This window comes from Alligator sinensis, unplaced genomic scaffold (assembly GCF_000455745.1).
Source record: "Alligator sinensis unplaced genomic scaffold, ASM45574v1 scaffold130_2, whole genome shotgun sequence".
Classification (NCBI taxonomy): Eukaryota; Metazoa; Chordata; order Crocodylia; family Alligatoridae; genus Alligator; species Alligator sinensis.
In genome coordinates this window covers 1,432,211-1,449,405 of record NW_005841913.1, presented here as the reverse complement: position 1 = coordinate 1,449,405, position 17,195 = coordinate 1,432,211, and the positions used below count along the sequence as shown (strand labels likewise).

Genomic DNA, 17,195 nt, shown 5'->3' with positions numbered 1-17,195 from the left:
GATTGGTAGCAAACAGAACATGCATTCACCCTTTGGTGGGGGAGGCAGATCTTAGACCGGGTTCTGCCATTTTTAAAGCAGTCTGTGTGTGCTGAACTTTTGTTGTGTTATGGGTATAGACCGGTTTCTGATCACTTATATAGTATAAGCTCATAAATCCAGTGTGCTCGGGACCGAGCATCTGCCGGATATTTGAAAATGCCAGATTTCTGAAACGTAAGTAAAGTGTGTGGAGCGGGGAGGGTGGAGGGGTAGTGGCAGCCGGTCACTGCCTAACCAGCTGGACACAGAGTGGGAGGCTTGCATGCGGCAGCTGCTGTTGCATTCACTACTCCATCCTGCTGCTCAACGTGCAGCCGCAGCTCTGGGACCAGCTGCCGAAGTGTCGGATTTCTGAGAATTCCGGATTTTTAAAACTCGGATTTATGAGGTTATACTGTAACTATAAAAATGTAATGTCTGTACCTGGCCTTAATGATAAAAATATGTTTTTACTGGTTTTTATAGAGCTAGGGGAGAGAGTTGGTGTCTGTTCTTGCTCATGAATAATTAACAGAATTGTCTACTTGGTTACTCCCAGGTAGCTTCACTGGAAACTGCAGGATTGCACAAGCACAAGTGAGGACAGATTTTCCCTGCAGAAACTTTTAGTATGAGAAGGAGAGAATTAAAGGTGGGATTTTCAAAAATGCTCAGTTTCAGCCGAAGTCTGTTCTTGTGAAAGCCAGTGCTAGTTTTGCCATTTGGGAGGAGTGCTAGGCTGATACTGTGTAATTTTGAAAATACCAACATAAATGCCCAGTGTTCTCTCTCCCCCCTCTTTATTGTGACAGAGGCATATTCCATATCAATAGTACCTCTACAAGCCAAGAAAAATCATAGTATAATATGATATAGTGTGCTTATTTATATTTATTTATCTGAATATTTACTTGTGTGTGTGTGTATGATGCTGTGTAGTTCATATAGTTGTCAGTACAAAGAATTATTTTCTGCCTTTTATTTCATAATCGGGTGGAAGGACTTGCTTAAAAGCTTTTGCTTTTGCTACAGTTCTCATGCTGCTTCATAAGTAGCCCATTTTGCATCTAAACACATTTACTAAAACATCTGCCAAAGAACCTATTTTTCCTTTACCTCCCTTGACATTACCTTTTTCCCTGTTGGGGTTACCATTTACTATAACATGAACTCAAGAGTAATGTCTTTTATCTCCTCTCATTTAAATTTGAGCGGTATTAGTGGATGTGATGGTACAGTTACTGGCATTTTGTCCACACTGAATGTATCTGCCAGTTACGGTCCCTGAGGTTGAGGCCACAGTATTTCTCTGAAATTCTCTGAAATTTTGACTGATAGAAATGTAGCCCGGCCCCAGGAGCATATATGCATTTCAGCCCCCTGGCTAGAGAGCTGCACAGACGAGCTGTCCAGCTGGGGGACACTGCTAGGCCACTTCTGCCTTTAGGGAAGCTCACTACTTGACAGCTTGTCCTCTTCCCCTGCTTGGGAAGGGAGCAAGGCTGTCAGGAGACAGTTTCCCAGCTTTTAAATTGCTGTGTGTACAGCCCACCTCTACAGTATTTTAGTGTATTTTGATGCTGTGAAAATGAAGTAAATACTTTAAATGTAGACAATAAATGTGTTTAAGTTTCTAACTTTTTTTTTTTACTTAATGAATTCTTGTTCTTCCTCTCCCTTCCTGTCCCCCACCCCCAGTCCAATTGAAAGTGTCTTGCCATTTCAAACAACTGTGGTGCAAGCAGGACATGAATTAGTTTGGGTTTTTTTCTGGTTTGGTAATTTTAAAGGATATTTCATTGAGAATTGTTAAAGTTCCAGAGAGCCTATTTAATTTTGTTTTTTATAGCAAAATGTATAAAAACAAATTTATAAAAACAAATTATAAATTTGTTTTTACAGCTGCAGTTGTAATACTTACACTCAAGCAGTGGAATATGGGTTATAGTGACCAACTGTAAATTGATGTGTTACAACATCCAGCAAAATATGTTCTGTTCTTGCTAGTGTCAGCCCAAGATAATTCCCGATCAAGACCAGCTGATGATTATAGCGTTGGAGTGTATCTATAGTTGTGAACGAGATGACCAACTCTCTCTCTGTTATGATATTTTGGAATGCCTTCCGCAAAGAGGATATGGGTGAGCATTTCCACATGGATATCTGCAAATAGCTTATAATGTGCTAAATGAAGTTTTGAGGTTAATGTTAGAAGTAAAAACATTTTAAAACATATTATTTTGTTATATTTATTGAGATGATAATTTTTCTTTTCCCTGGGAAAATAGCTCAGATATTAAGCGTGCTATGGCACTGGCGAAATGCCTCTCAATACACGCACATGCGCACTTACGCAGATTTTATTTGTTTTACATACACAATGTATAGCCTTAACGATTACAGTTGAGATGCATTTTGTCAGTGCTATGGCACGCTCAGTATTTGAGTTATCTCCCCAGGGAAAATAAAATGGAATAAAAGCTGGAGCCAAACTTCTGCCACATACCTCTCGCCTAGTAGAAGCAACCTAATGTCAGCAATGCCTCCACAGGAGGCGGGGGGGGGTCCCTAGCCTTGGTGCTCAGAACCATTGTTGCCATGTGGGATTGACCGTCACAAAGAAATTCAACTGTAAGTCAAAGACCTCCTGTATGATAAATAACAGTTTCTAGGAAAAATGGATGAAGTCCCACTAAAGGGAGAAGATCAAGTCTATGCCACACTCCTTTTGGGAATTATCCTTATGCTTGGGGGAGCTTTCTTCAGTTAACAGAAAATATTGGGTAAGAAATTATTACATTTTTCTGTGGGTGGATTCAGGATGGTCTAACATGCTCCAGTGTCTAAGCTTTTGGCCTTCCTTTCAGCAGAAGCCAGCGATTCTAATACCCCCCTCTATGTAGAAGCACCACTATGGCTTTAAAGGTTCAGAATGATCTACCACATGGCCAGTGTTTATGTACTGTGTGTGTTTAAGCAATAACCGGGTCATATTTTCAACAATTTTTTTTAAACCTTCACAGTTCTGAGACGGACATAACTAAAACTCTTCATGACAAAGTAGATGAACTGGAGCAAATTCTCAGGTAAAAATAAATGTCTGATTAATAGTTGAATTGATGGTGGAATGGTTTAAGAACTTAGGGTTTATCTTGTCATAGAGGTTATAAGCTGTATCCAAAACCTTTACTACTGATCCAGCCAAAATTGCTTTCTTGGTGTTCCCTCCCCCTCTTTCCACCAACAACATTTGAGTTGTTCCTCCTCCTTAGGCCTGGGAGGGGAGATGCTGCTTTTTCAAAATCCCAGTTTAAAAGCTAGTCCTGGGTATGACCGTAAAATGCATCTGATTGGAGGGCCTGGTAGCAATGTGGTGGGTCTACTGATGATGGTGGGGTAGCTCCGATTAAAATATCACAATGTTTTAGCCTCCAGAATAAGGCAAGTATAGGGCGCCTCAAAGCCCTATGTCCCACGTCCTTGTGAGTACTCATTGGTCGGAGAAAGGCTAAGGAGCATCATCCTGACAGAAATGTGCCCTTACTGAGGCATTAGGCAGTCAGCAGCAGTTCTTATCTGTTGCTCTCTGGCAGAAGCTGGACATGGTCTGGCCTTTGGTTTCTGTCTTAATGGTCTAAAGGGGGATGGTAGGTCTTGGACATCCTTCACTCCTCCATACTCTTGCCTAGGCATATGCATGAAAGGTCTTGGTATGAAGGTTGCAGGACTCTGTAAAAACAGATTAATCAGGCACTTGACTAGACCTCTTACGCATACCCCATAATCCAGAAGATTGACAGTTGCCTGCTATAATATAAAAGTTAGAATTACAGTGGGTGACATGGGCATGCTCTATGTCAGAGGTGACCAAGATGCATCCTGCAGGCTTGATCCAGCCTGTGGAGCTATGTCATCCAGCTGGTGGGGCTCTCCATGGGCCTGGAAATTTGGCAGTGCAGGTGCAGCATTAATTGTACTAATGGGGATTCCTGCTGCAAGATGGCATAGTGCCATGTACTGGATTGGGCTTGTAAACTGGTCCTGCGTGTTGGTTCAGGCTTGTGGGGCTGGATGACTACTGCTCTGCATTATTTGTGCAAAATAACAAAATAAAATTTGGACAAAAGAGCTGAAGCCAAGTCTTTGAGGTTTCTTAGCAAGTTTTTGAACTGCCTATAGTATTTATAAGAAGAGAAGTATAGCACAGGTAACTCTGGGAGAAATCAGTTTTAGAAAGGAAGCAACAAGGATTTTTTTTTTTCTATTTCTAATGTCATTGCCAAAACCTACAACTTTTAGTAATTTAGGAGGAACTACTGAAATCTGCATTCTCTTATGTTTAGAACTTTTGAATTTTACCATGCTTGCAGATACCATAGAACTCAGTGTGTGATTTACCAAGGTGTTACATAGCCATTCTTCCTTGATGATAAATATATGTATATATATGTATATGTATGTAAAGAGGGCTGCGGGGGATGGAAAGGGAAAGGAGGGAAAAAAGAAAACTTGTGTTTTGCTATTTGCTTCTAAAATATCTGGTTGTTGGAGAAATATTTAGTCTGATAATAGAATTGCAGTTTCATAAGGAAACTTTATGAAAATATTACATATTACTGGAGGTATTTGGGTACCTGCCCATATTACATATTACTGGAGGTATTTATTTGATTAAGGAGGAATAATGGTTCCATATTTTAACAGTAGTTGGATAATGCAAGTTCAGTTTCTGGTTCTGTCACAGACTCCTGTAAGCCTGTAGAGGGGGGAGACGCTAACTGTGCTAATATAGTATTTAGCAACTGTATTTATCTAGGACCTGAATCTTCATTTAAAAATCTTGGACTACCACAATGCAAAAAACCAGCATGTTATACTACTAGGCAAAATGTTTAACGATTTGTATTTATGACATTCTAGTGTATCAGAACTTCTGGAGAAGCATGGACTTCAAAAACCCGTATCGTTTGTAAGAGATACTCGAAACAACTCAGAGGAAGTACGCAAGCTGATGATTAGGTTGACTAGGCATACAGGTCGTAAGTGAGTATTAAGAAGTGGTCTGCTTTAGAGCATTCACATTTAGAAAATACATAAATCTGTTTATACTGCAATAGGGAACATCTTGGGTATTGTGCTCCATTTTAGCACAATCCCTATAAAACAAGCTTGTTAATATGAAATTACAGAGTGATACAATTAGTGTTTGGCTGCTTTGTGTAGTTATGAAAAATATTACCTCTTCCTAGAATTGCTGCAAACTAATTTCAGTATGGTTGGGTTTTGTTCAGTTAAACACACCTGAGGCATATTGGCCAAGAAAATACTGCATATCGTGTATGTACTTTAAAAATGAACAGTAAAGCTAATGTGGTGTAAATAAGGTCCTTTAAAACTAATTTTGCTTTACAGACGGTTTAGGATTTATGAAATAGCATCTTTTGCAAGTGTTTTTGGCTTCATATTTTCTTACTTGTCCTATAGGAGTTATTTAATTCTTGTGTTTAGCAGTAATTGAACCTGCCATTTCTGTCTAGCGTGATTATTTAGGAATTACTTTTTATGTTCCTTCTTACTGTAGATGAGTTATTACACAGCTTTTGATGGGGACAGCAGAGTCAGATTGTTGAAACCTTGAGAAAAGCAATATTCTTTGTGTTGTAATGAAATGGTAATTATAAAGAATAGACTGCCGGTAGTTCTGGGTAGTGGACAGCTGGTGCATACTGAAAGTCCTTCAGAGTTTTGAGAGAGCTTTTTTTCTCGCCCCACCTAATGTAAAGAAGGAATGCAGAAAAGAAGTTTTATTGCTTCTTATCTGTGGAGTCCATATGAGGTGATAACTGAGATACAGATTCCTGAGACAGAGGAAGTTAGCATTACTGTCAGTCCACAGCCTAAAAGTGATAGGCAGATAGGAAACCAGTTTATATATTTCTGCTTCATAATTTTTTCCCCAGGCTTGAGAGGCAAATTTTCATGCTTCTAATTGTAGACATTGGATTGGTATTTCTGGTGGTCTCCAGTAGACTTCACTTCAGATTTTATCTTAAAGTATGATTCCCGAGTTTGCATTGTCAGCAGTTGTTTAAAAGAAAAAAAAATATTTCCAACTTCTTGGGCTATTGTTAAACCTGACTGACAAAAACCACAACCACTGGAGAATTTGGGGAAAGCTTATTTAAACAAAAAGAAAAACAAAGCCTGTGACATTTTCAGTTTGGGAGTGGAACCGTAGCATCAGCTTCCTTGGGTCCCTTTATTCTATCTTTATCTTTAATCCCATCAAGAGAAAAATTTAACTGTTGAATTAAAATATATATTCTTTAGGCAACCGCCTGTCACTGAGATGCATTGGAAAGGATTATTGCAGGATATGTTGGATATGCAGCAGAAGGTCTACACTTGTTTACAGCCAGACACTTGCTATGAGGTGATTTATGCACTCTTTGTTTTTTTTATTCTACAAATCATTATAATTGCCTACATTCACACTACTGTTCATATATGTATTGATGGGATTTGGGTGGGTATGTCTTTATATGCTGTACTGAAATATTATCCCCCAGTTGACTCTCAGTTCTTCAGTTAAACTATTGTTTTATTTCCATGCAGAACCGTTCTTCTTTTTCAAATTCCTGTGATTGATGTATTTCATTGGAAACCTATGCATTATCCTGTCTTTCTGCATTGCATGTGATTTGATTTAAAAATAAAGACTGAATGACTGGAAGTTCTGAAAGTCAGATATCTTAATAAGTACCTTTGGCAAGAAATGACTAATGAAAGAGAAATGATCTTTCACTAAAATCTTATGAGGTTGAGCATAAAGTTTGCATTTAATAATGTCACCTAGAATACATATAGGGCTATGTGCAGATACTTTCTGGTTTGCATTTAAAGTGAAATGTGAAATCCAATTTTGACAGAAAATCATTTGCAAATGTATAAATCTGAGACAAACTTGTCATTAGCATTTGTGAAAGGCTGTTGTTAAGGCTGGAGTGGAATTTATTTTGATATGTACTGTTTATTTGCATATTCACTTTCATATACTACAGTTCAGCACTTAACCAAGGCTATTGTAGTGTAATCCATCTTGAAATCTTGACATGTTTTAAAAGTTGAATATTGTAAGTTTTTTTTATTATGGTTTACAGACTTAATTGTGTTTGGCTGCCAATCTGCAACTCTAGGGAGAATGTCTAAAAGAAAAGAACTATTTTGAAGGAATAACAGAAAGAAAGCAAATATGATTTAAACTGTAAATTGAAAAATGTCACTTGCTCCCCCTACGCTTAGGCATTATTAAAATATGTCAAGAAAAATATTGTATATCTGAATTATTCCTAATTTCATGACATAATGGGCTAGGCAATTTAAAACAATTGGACTAGTCCATAGTTCAGTGTTTTCAAACTGGGGTATGCCTACCACTGGGGAGATGCGGCCCTTTGTCAAGGGGTACATTCTTAAATTTTGCTAACGGCAGGGGAGCTTCTGATTAGTCAACATGTAGTGAGTAATGACATTTGCCATGCACTGATGTTGACGTCAGTACTCTTGCAGACACGCAACTAGAATATAGTCTCGTAGTTACTAGTTTGCATTGTCCGAGATATCAGAGTTATTTTCTCTTCTAAGTATGTAAAAATACTGTGATATATTAGCATCACAATACAGTTACTGTTGATAAATGCTAACCTTCTAATGGTAAGTTTTGATGCTCATAAATGCAGGGAAATGATTCATTTTGCAAGACTGATTTCTGGGACTTTTGTTCACATCCTTGAAATGTGTTCTTTGGAATCATGTATTCATTTCCTTCTTAGGAAAATAAATTATTTTCGCATAGTACATTGACAAACTTACTGTCTCACTAACTCTTAAACTGATAAAGTAATTTCTTTTTATGTAAAATTCAGCTGTGGCCTTAGATATAAATGGGTCAGTAAACATTCTGCATCGATGCTGTGACATTGATATTAAGATACTGATGTTAGTTTTGCCATCATGGGAGTTAATTTTGCCGTAAGGGAAAAGACCTGTAGTAAAAGGGAAAATAGCAACTTTACAGTAGTAAAATCTTGATGCAGCATTTGGACAATTATTAATTCTCAAAGAAAAGAGCATTTTAGAGAGAAGAACCTGTAGATTCTTTCAAAACAGTGGAATTTTGTATTTATGTTCCACAAGTGGTTTAAGTAAATCAAGATTTTTTTTTAGCAGACTAATATTGTCCTTTAAAAAAACCCAAACTCTTTAACTTTGGAAAGTTTGAAGTGATTAAAATGAGCAAGCAAAAAGAACATATCCAGTAGCGGTTTAGAAATACAAAGTAAAATCCTGTTTTTGCCTCTGATGGTGTTTGTAGATTCAGATTGTAGCCCTTGCACAGATTTTCATTCATTCTAATTGGATTGTAAATAGGTGCAGCGGTCTACTTAGATTTTCTAAATTGTAGAATCAGGATTATAAATGTGTAAGAACCTCTTGAGAGGAGAAGAGATCATCACTTTGATCACTAAGGACTAGGCTTTATTAAGCTTCATTAGAATTAAGATGTCCAATATTGACTTCAGTTTCAAACACCTTTGGTTTTCCTGCAGCATACTGTATGCAATTAAAATGTGATTGTTTTTCATTGCTTATAAGGCATGTGCTTACCTTTACATGCTTTAATTTTTTTCATTTAAATGTTTTCATTCTGACTTCAGAACGGGATGTGGGAGCGGGGCTGCTGCTCAGGACTAGGTAGCAGCTATTATGCTTTAACCGTTATAAGTTAACTATAACTATAACTTTAACTGCATGATTTTGTAGTGATACAAGGGTGTGTCTACGTAAGATGTTTACTGCAGAGTAGACTAATTAGCTCTGCAGTAAACCTCTCATGTCTATACATGCAGCCGTTAGGCCGGAGTAAACTAATCAACTCTGCAGCAGGGTAGTACTTGCAAACACAAGTACTTTTCCGCTGCAGAGTTTTTACTATGCAGCAGTGCATGTGTAGATGCCGACACAGCTGGCTGGAATACGAGGACACTTAAGTACAGGGGCTGCCTTCTGGCTAGTCCTGCAATGGAGCACCCTTGTTGCCTCAGCCAGCCCCTCTAGTGCATTGAGCTGGGTTGGAGCAGCTCTGGGATGGTAGGCTGATCCCCCTCCGGGTCCCTGGTCAGGTGGGGCTGCTCCAACCCGACTCAACGTGCTGCGGTCCTGGGAGCATATGTAGACGTGGCACCTGGGAGCAATAACTGTGGTGTGATAAGAGCCAGAGTTTATTGCTTCACTTTAATAGTATGTGTAGACATGCCCGGAGTGAGCTAAATTGTTCCAAATTTGATTGTAGATGAAGTAGAGTTAAAATTGGAGTGAGATTCCTAAACTTGTATCTCTAGAGGCTCATACTGACTTATTTAGTTACAGCATAACATTAGCTGCATGTTCTTGGAACATCAGCTCCTCCTCCCCTTTTGAAGCCCCTATAGATGTACATTTGTCCATACACTTCTTCATTTTCTTGTAACTTGTCACAAAGAACTTTTATATTAAAGTGGCTTAGTTACATAGAACACTAAACACTTGATTGAAACTGCAATAAATGCAACAAATTAAAAGAGTTGATTAATGCAACAAATTAAAAGATTTTCCCTTTTTCTTTTGTAGATATTTACAGAAAGCCTTCTATGCTCAAGCCGCCTAGAAAATATCCGTTTAGCTGGGCAAATGATGCATTGCAGTGTTTCTTCAGTGGATCAACAATTTACCTCAAAAGGGAAACCACAATATAAAGTGAGCTATGAGAAAAGCATTGAATTGGTTTTGGCTGCTGGCAGAGAATACTTCAATTCTTCAACCAGTCTGACTGATAGTTGCATGGATTTGGCCAGGTAACTTTTTAAAGAAACCCATTCCTTTTATTAATTGATATTCTTTACCTTAGTGTTGTCATTTCAGTTGCAATAGAAGATTAATGGGATTGATAGATGTGATCTCTTTGGGCAAAACAGGTAGCAAATGAAGCTTTAACCTCAGCTTATTTCTGGGTTCCCTTCCTGCTACTTTCTGCTGGCCCTTCCAGCTCTGTTCCAGTCCCTGACTTGCTCTTTGTCCCTACTGTTCTTTACTGCTGAACTGGATCTTTGGGTTACAGCTTTTAAAATTCAGATTCATTGGTGGAGCCAATGGAAAGTATTAATCTGTTGGCTACTAGCCATGCTGACACCTCTCCTCCCAGCAGCAGCTACTTCTTGCTGGCCCAGGGTGCAGCCCTGATGAGGTATGCCTCTGCATCATACTTCTGATGAAAAACAAGAAACTTTACCTAACTCTCTCTCCTCTATCTCCCCACACTTCCCTTAAAAGGCTCCTTAAAGACCCATTTTCATCATCTTGACATGTCTTTCATTCTGTTTACCTTTTTTATATCTGTCACAGGCCGGCCAGGCGCTGTGAGTTTATCAGTCGTGAGGCTGCTGGGTCGGGATCGAGGCGGCGAGTCGGGAGTGAAGTAAAGGCAAATTTACTTATAGCTTAGCATACAACAGTTAACAGAAAGGTTAATGTGACAAACAGATAGTACAGTAATAAAGAGCTAATAGTGAATGATAACAACAGATAGAATGACAAAGAGTTCCCACATGGGATGGCAACTTATCGGCAGTCCCTCTATGCCAGGTGTGCCTCAAGTTGTTCCAGCGAAGTCAGGCATCCCCAATCAACGCTGTCCAAGGGGTCACTGAGAAGGTCCCTTGGTCAGGATCTGGTCCTCACTCACACTGGGAGTCCGGGGTCCAGGCTTGGTACAGCGATTGGTCCTTCTGTCCCGTCCTTCTAACTGGTCACTTGACGTACACGTTCCTTTATGCCTTATCTTATGCTAATCTGTTGGCTTTGGAGCCACTCACAATCTTGCCCTATAGCTGTTACCCTATGGGATCAAAAGGTGTTAGAAATTATCATGAAAGATTACCACCCGAACTCGGGTTCACCTGATAAGCAAATTACACCACATTACTTTGAGGATTGAAATTAGCATTACCTTCCCAAAGTCAGCCCCATAGCTTCTTATTTCTGGATTCCTTGGAATGTGCTAATTATATTAGGTGGTCAGATCCGGTTATGGCTTGACCTTTTAAAAAAACCTGTTAGATCAGCTAATCTTGTAGCTTGCTTATTTTTCGGGCCCGTGATCAGTGCAAACAGTTAGATGCAACACTTTGGTTAAATTGTGACAAACAAATTCCACTTGCAGGTTGCAAATTTACAAGCTTTGCATTAGCTAATCTTAACTGCTTAGACAATTGCCTGAATGTTTCTCCAAGAGCATATATTTATTGCTCATGATAGTAACTCCTCTTGTTCTGGCTACCACATGTATCAGGCCCTTTTTCTTTGTCACCCTCCCCAATTCTTTTAGAATTAAGACCTATTGTAACAATAGTGATCTGAAACATACCATTTATTAATTTATAAATTTTAATTAATTGTCATTTGGTTACTAACTGTTATAACTGTGAGAGTTTTAGCTGACTCTGCAAGTACAAGATAACCCCAATCTGACCATCAGTTGATATAGAGCAGGAATAAATCTAATGTAATCTGAAACCATAATTTTACTGAGCTTGTTTTTTATCTCACTTCATTTAACTTTACTTGGGGTAGCTATTAGTTTTATTGTCTCTTTAACATGCTTTAACATTTTTTCCCATTCTAACTTAGTCTAATCTCTTATGCATAGAAGCAATGAGAAAGTTATCAGATGATCTGAGTTGCAGGCTAACTAGAGAGACCATTTGAAGCCAAACATAGCAGGCTCATTTGGCAACCAGAAAGCTGCCCAACATGTAGTGGGTGATTTAATCCTTTGATCCATCTCGGCCACTATCAGTGCTGAGTTGGTAACAATTGTGAAACTGACCTAAATTGTATCAATTTGAAGGCTGCTTAGGGTAAGGTGCTCTGAGTATTAAAGTACCAAGTCTTAGTGAGGTGTGAATAGTTATGTGCAGGGAATTAGCAGAGTGGTTTAATTTGGGTTAAATATCTCCTTTGGAAATCAATGGGATTTGACAAATGTCTGTTTGCCAGATTTAAATAGCTACTTGCGTTACCTCCTCAGGTGTCTTAAATGACTCATACTGTGCTTTCCCAATTCCTTTACTGACTTGGTTCACATTTGACTGTATTGCAATGAGCTGAGCAGTTTGGCTCAATCCAGGGGGGAAAAAAGAAGATAAAAACACCTTACACTTGAGCATAAGTCCCATTTACTTCCATAAGGTTACTGATGTGTCAGAACAATAAGGGAACACCTGTCTTCAATAATCCTGATACACCAGCAGTTTGCCAGGATGTGGGTGCTCGTCAAAACCTGCTTTTGGTATATTGGGTTGTCTTTCAGCCTCTCTATGCTTCAGTTTTTCTTTGAGATGTTAATGTGCTAGGTGTTCTGAGGTATAACTTGAATGCTTGTGAAGCTTGTTAAGGTTTGGGGCCCATGGATAGGTGTTAAAAAGCTTTTATTCTCTCCCCCAACCTTTTCTTTCCCCACGCCAAAATCATGAGTACTGCTGTGTCACGGCGTGGGGTCCTGCAGAAGGGCCGTGATCTCCTCAAGGCCCCCCTTCCCGTGCCAAGTTGGCCCAAAGGCACCCTCACGTCCCCCCCCGCCACATCTTTGATGACATCATATATTTGGGAGGCTGCCTTTTATGCCCTCTCGGTCACGTCTTGATGGACACCAAGACCCCGTGGTTTCCTGGACCCCTTGTGGGTCCCACTCTGCAATGGGTGCTTCAGGGGCACCCTAGCCTTATGGGCTATGCGTGGCTCCAACCACCCCTGTACCACGCCCCACGCCTCGCAGATGTGCCCGATGTTGTTAGGTCTCTCTCCACGCCCTCTCTGGCGCTCGGGCTCTCCGCGGCCCTGTTTCTCTCTGCACCTTCTCTCTGGCGCTTCTCCACAATGCTGTCCCCCTTTCCTGGAACTTCTCAAGTGCGGCCCCCTTCTCCTGGGGCTCTTCACTGCCCCTTTTCTCTGGGGCCTTCTCGGTAACGCCACCCCCTTCTCCGGTGCTCACCATGCCCGCACTAGGGCTTCTTAGCAATGCCCTAGACCTCTGGGGCTTCTCAACTGCCCCTCTCTGGGGCTGGGGTCTCTGCACCCTGAATGCTGCACCCTCACTGGTGCTGGGGTCCCCACACTGCTGTGAGTCCCCTATGAGGCCTCCTCCAACCCCTAATAGCCTCACCCAAACCACCGGTAACAAACTGCAACACAAACGCAAGCCCTTCGGCTATAACTTAAACAGAAGCCACCCGGCCATAACAACGTTCAAGCCTACTGGGGATTCTTCATCTCACAGCAATGTTAGATGCTGCTCCTGCATCAGGCTTCTCCTCTCTCCCATGACGGAGAGCTCCCTCCCACTTGCCTGCTGGTAGGGAACTGCCAGCCTGGCCTCAGGCCCTGGGCTTTATAAGGGCCAGGCCCTGCCCCTTACAGTCAGCTGACTGCTGGTAGGTGTGATTGCTTGTTAGCTTGGTTGCTCTGGCAACCAACAGCTGGGCTCCTTATTCACTCACTGCTAGGGTCCCTTCCCTAGCAGTTTTTCCTTCTGAGGAGCAGGGCACCTAAGTGCTCTGCGACACCTTATTATAAGGGATCCGAGTTTTCTGTTCACCATGGAAAAATGTGGTAAAATGCGGACTTTTCTCATTTTAAGGAGAAAAACCCAGATTTTCTACTTTTAAAGGAGAGAAATGTAGGAAACAGTGTGTTTCCCCTTGCAGGTTGGCAGAATTCCAGCCTGAAAGGGGCTGGGGGGAGCAGAAGGAGGGTGGTCAGATGGGAGCGCCATGTGCACTGTCAGGCAGCCTGGAGAGCAGCTCCCACAGGTAAATCGGGGGGATTGAGGACCCCATAATGAGAGATGGAGGGAGGGAGTCGGGCAGGGCTGGTGTCCAGCCTGGGTGATGCTTGGGGCCCAGTGCTGAAATGTGTGGCCACAGGGCTCGGGCAGGGAGCAGGGTGGAGTTGTGGGCAACTCACTCGGTGGGAGGAGGGGCTGGCTTCCCACTGCTGCGCACACTTGCAGGGAGGCATGCAGGGCATGTGCCCCCCAGATTTGTGCATGAGTCAGGGGCTGGGTGCCCATCACAGGCTTGGGCTGCCTTCCCCCTGGGGCCTCCACAACCCAGTGGGTGTGGCCTGGTATGGCATGGCAGAGTGGGGCAGCCACTGTGAGCCAAGCACCACCATGGTGAGGAGCCCCCTTGCAGCTGGAAGTGCAAATGTGCGACAGCTCTCCTGCTGCTGGGCAGGCAGGGGGCACCTCCTCATGGTGGTGCTTGACTTGCAGAGGTAGCACCAAGCTTCCCGTTCTGCTCTGCCTTTCTGGGTCCCATCCACTGGGCTGCAGAGGCCCCTAGAGGGAAGCCCACACCCCTATCCCTTCCCCCTCCACCCATGGGCTCTGCTTTGGCTGTGTCACTCGTGGGGGAGGAGAAGCCGAGGCCCATGCTCTGCTTTGCTGCAGCAGCCCCCTCCTCCTGTGGGCAGCAGCCCAGGCTTGGGCACTGCTGCCGGGGGGGGGGGTGGGGGCAGGGTATTGCAGACCTGAGGCCCTGCCCCTGTAGCCCTGGCAGCTAGGGATCCTCTCCATCAAGGCTGGCGGGACAGGGGGCTGTGGGTGGGGAGTGAGGGGCACCAGCAGGGGTGGGGGGGTTGTGGGTGGAGAGTGGTGTTTTTGGTGGGGTTTAGTCAGAGAATCTGTGGGGGGGGAAGCAGGGTTAGTCAGAGAATTTGTGATTTTTAAACAGAGAAAACCAGGAACCATGTCATTATTACGTTGTTGTCTTTGTGACAGTTCATTTCTATCCACTCTTAGTCTTGTAATTGTTAACATTTTGAGTGGGAGAGGCTTTTTTGCTTTTTCTTGTACAGCACCCAGCACAATGACGCCCTGTTTTATCACTGCAGCCCCTGGGTGTTATTCCACATAGAAAATAATTTTCCTTCAGTCTTTCATGCTGTTTATTTCTTTGCCTTTTTCTGATTTTTCCTCACTTTCAGTCTGTTCCACCTGTCTCCATTCTGTTTGTTCCTTTTATATTGTGAATGTGAATAAATCTGAAAGAAATAGAAATAAAGTTTCCATTTGTCATAAAATACAACTTTTAGAAAATATGGGTGATCATTCTCTTATGATCTTACGTGTAAAATGTTTAAAATATTTCTCTTCTACAATAGGATATTTTAGCTATAGACAGATAGGTAAAATAAAAAAATCAGCTGTCTGCTATTTTGAAAACTAATTCCCAGGCTTATCCCAGATATTAACTTTTAAATAAATTAGATCAATTTACTTATCCAGATTTTTGTGTTTATCCTAATACTTTGCTATCTCATTGATGTTATTCTTTAAGCATACAGTAATCCATGTGAATTTTCTCTTTGCTTGTAAGACAAAATCAAAGATCCAGGGGAATGTTACACTTTTTTACATACTCATATCTAAGGGAAAGAATCAAATTGTGAAGCTGGTTGCTTCCCTCCCCGCCAGCCCCCTTTCAGGTAGCGGAAAAAAAGAAAGAAGAAAGAAAATATTTGTACTTCTTATCAGTTCTTGCAGAGATTTCCATGAAGCCAGACCTTAACGAATTAAATTCAGGCGCTGCAGTTGTACTGTTAATAGCTGATTTTACTTTCTTCATATTGGGAAGCTGTATTCTTTAATGATGCATTGCATTGCTATTACTGAGCTGCATAGATTGGGAAACCATGCATTTTCTACTGATGCTTAAAAAACTCATAATTTTATTCTTGAGCATAATTGAAGACTCAGGTGGCTAATTGTTTTTCTCTATGACTAAGCAGGGGGAAGAAAGGGAGTGATGGGAAAAGGGACTGAAAATGCTGCTTTGATTATTTTTTTCCTCGTTTTTTCTCCAGGGATCTTATTACTATTTTGCATGTAATGCGTATTTAATGAACAGAGGATTTATCCTTTGAAACCAGTATTCTGTTACTCTGTTTCTCCTTTTGTAGGACATAGCAGTTAGTACCTATTAAAAAGAATACAAACAAACAAAAATAAAAAAGGTGAATTGTAGTTCAGCTGCTTAAAAAAACCCCATGGAGACAAAGCACTGATTTAAAAAAAAACAACTTAAAACCTGTGGATTCAAAGCACTGACAAACTGTATCAAATGGCACATGTTAATCTTTAAGTTGGAGGATTTTTCTCAGTATGGTTTTGCTGAGTGATCTGTGATTTTTGTTGATACCAGAATTCCAGGTGTCCTTTCATCACCATGCTCTCCTGAAAGGTTCCAGATTGTGTTTTTAAAAAATTTTGAGACAGTTGATAATAAACATCTATTTTTTCTCCTAATAAGTCAACAGTAAATGTTAACCAACTTGTCTGACAATTATTTCAGAAGTTGTACATTGATGGCAGTCATTAGGCTGCATAAAGGCATTCATTTCTACCAGAAGAAATTTCTTCAGGTAGAAAAATAACCCAGGAGTTGGATTGCACAGCTGTTCCTCCAACCCCGTGGCTGGAGAACTTAAGAGGCAAGCTCTTCAGTCAGGAGGGGCTACAGGGTGCTCCTTGGGCCACCCCTTCCCTTCAGGGAGCCTATTACTTGATAGCCAGTCCTCTCCCCTGCCTGAGAAGGAGGCAGACTGTCAAGAGACATTTGGCAGCTGCTGAAAAGCAGGAGCTGCCATTGACAGCTGGGGAGAGTTTCTGCCCCGGGACAATGCACGCTCTCCCTGCCAGTCATCTGATTGGCAGGAGGGGGCCATTGTCCTGTGGTAGGAACTGTCCCAGTTCTCCTCTGCAGGACAGTAGCTGCTGCACTCCTTTGGTCAGCTGGAGGAGTGCAGAGGCAGGAGAGTGTAGCAGGGCTCCAGAAGCACTGTGGTTTGGCAGCCCACCTCACTCTGCACTCCCCCAAGCTGAGCCAGAGCAGTATGACGTGACATGGGGCCTTTGGTTGCGGTGGCAAGGCCACTCGGCACAGCAGCCTGCCTTCCCTGGCACTGCTCTGGGTCAGGTAGGTGTCATGGGGAAAGCTGAACAGGGGAAAGCCTCTGCATGTCCAGCTCCCAGGCCCTTTGGCACCCCTTTCTCCCTCCCTTCCCCCCCCCCCCCCCCC

General features: G+C 41.8%; 1 protein-coding gene across 1 annotated transcript in view; it reads left to right on the top strand.

The window, feature by feature from the left end:
- Nucleotides 1–17,195, top strand: part of NBAS (neuroblastoma amplified sequence) — a 383,345-nt gene that overhangs the window by 131,632 nt on the left and 234,518 nt on the right. The window contains exons 26-30 of the mRNA XM_025198082.1: nt 2,029–2,162; nt 3,045–3,107; nt 4,942–5,064; nt 6,352–6,454; nt 9,691–9,914. Coding sequence (XP_025053867.1) covers nt 2,029–2,162; nt 3,045–3,107; nt 4,942–5,064; nt 6,352–6,454; nt 9,691–9,914 — 647 coding nt within the window. The remainder of the gene's footprint in view (nt 1–2,028; nt 2,163–3,044; nt 3,108–4,941; nt 5,065–6,351; nt 6,455–9,690; nt 9,915–17,195) is intronic.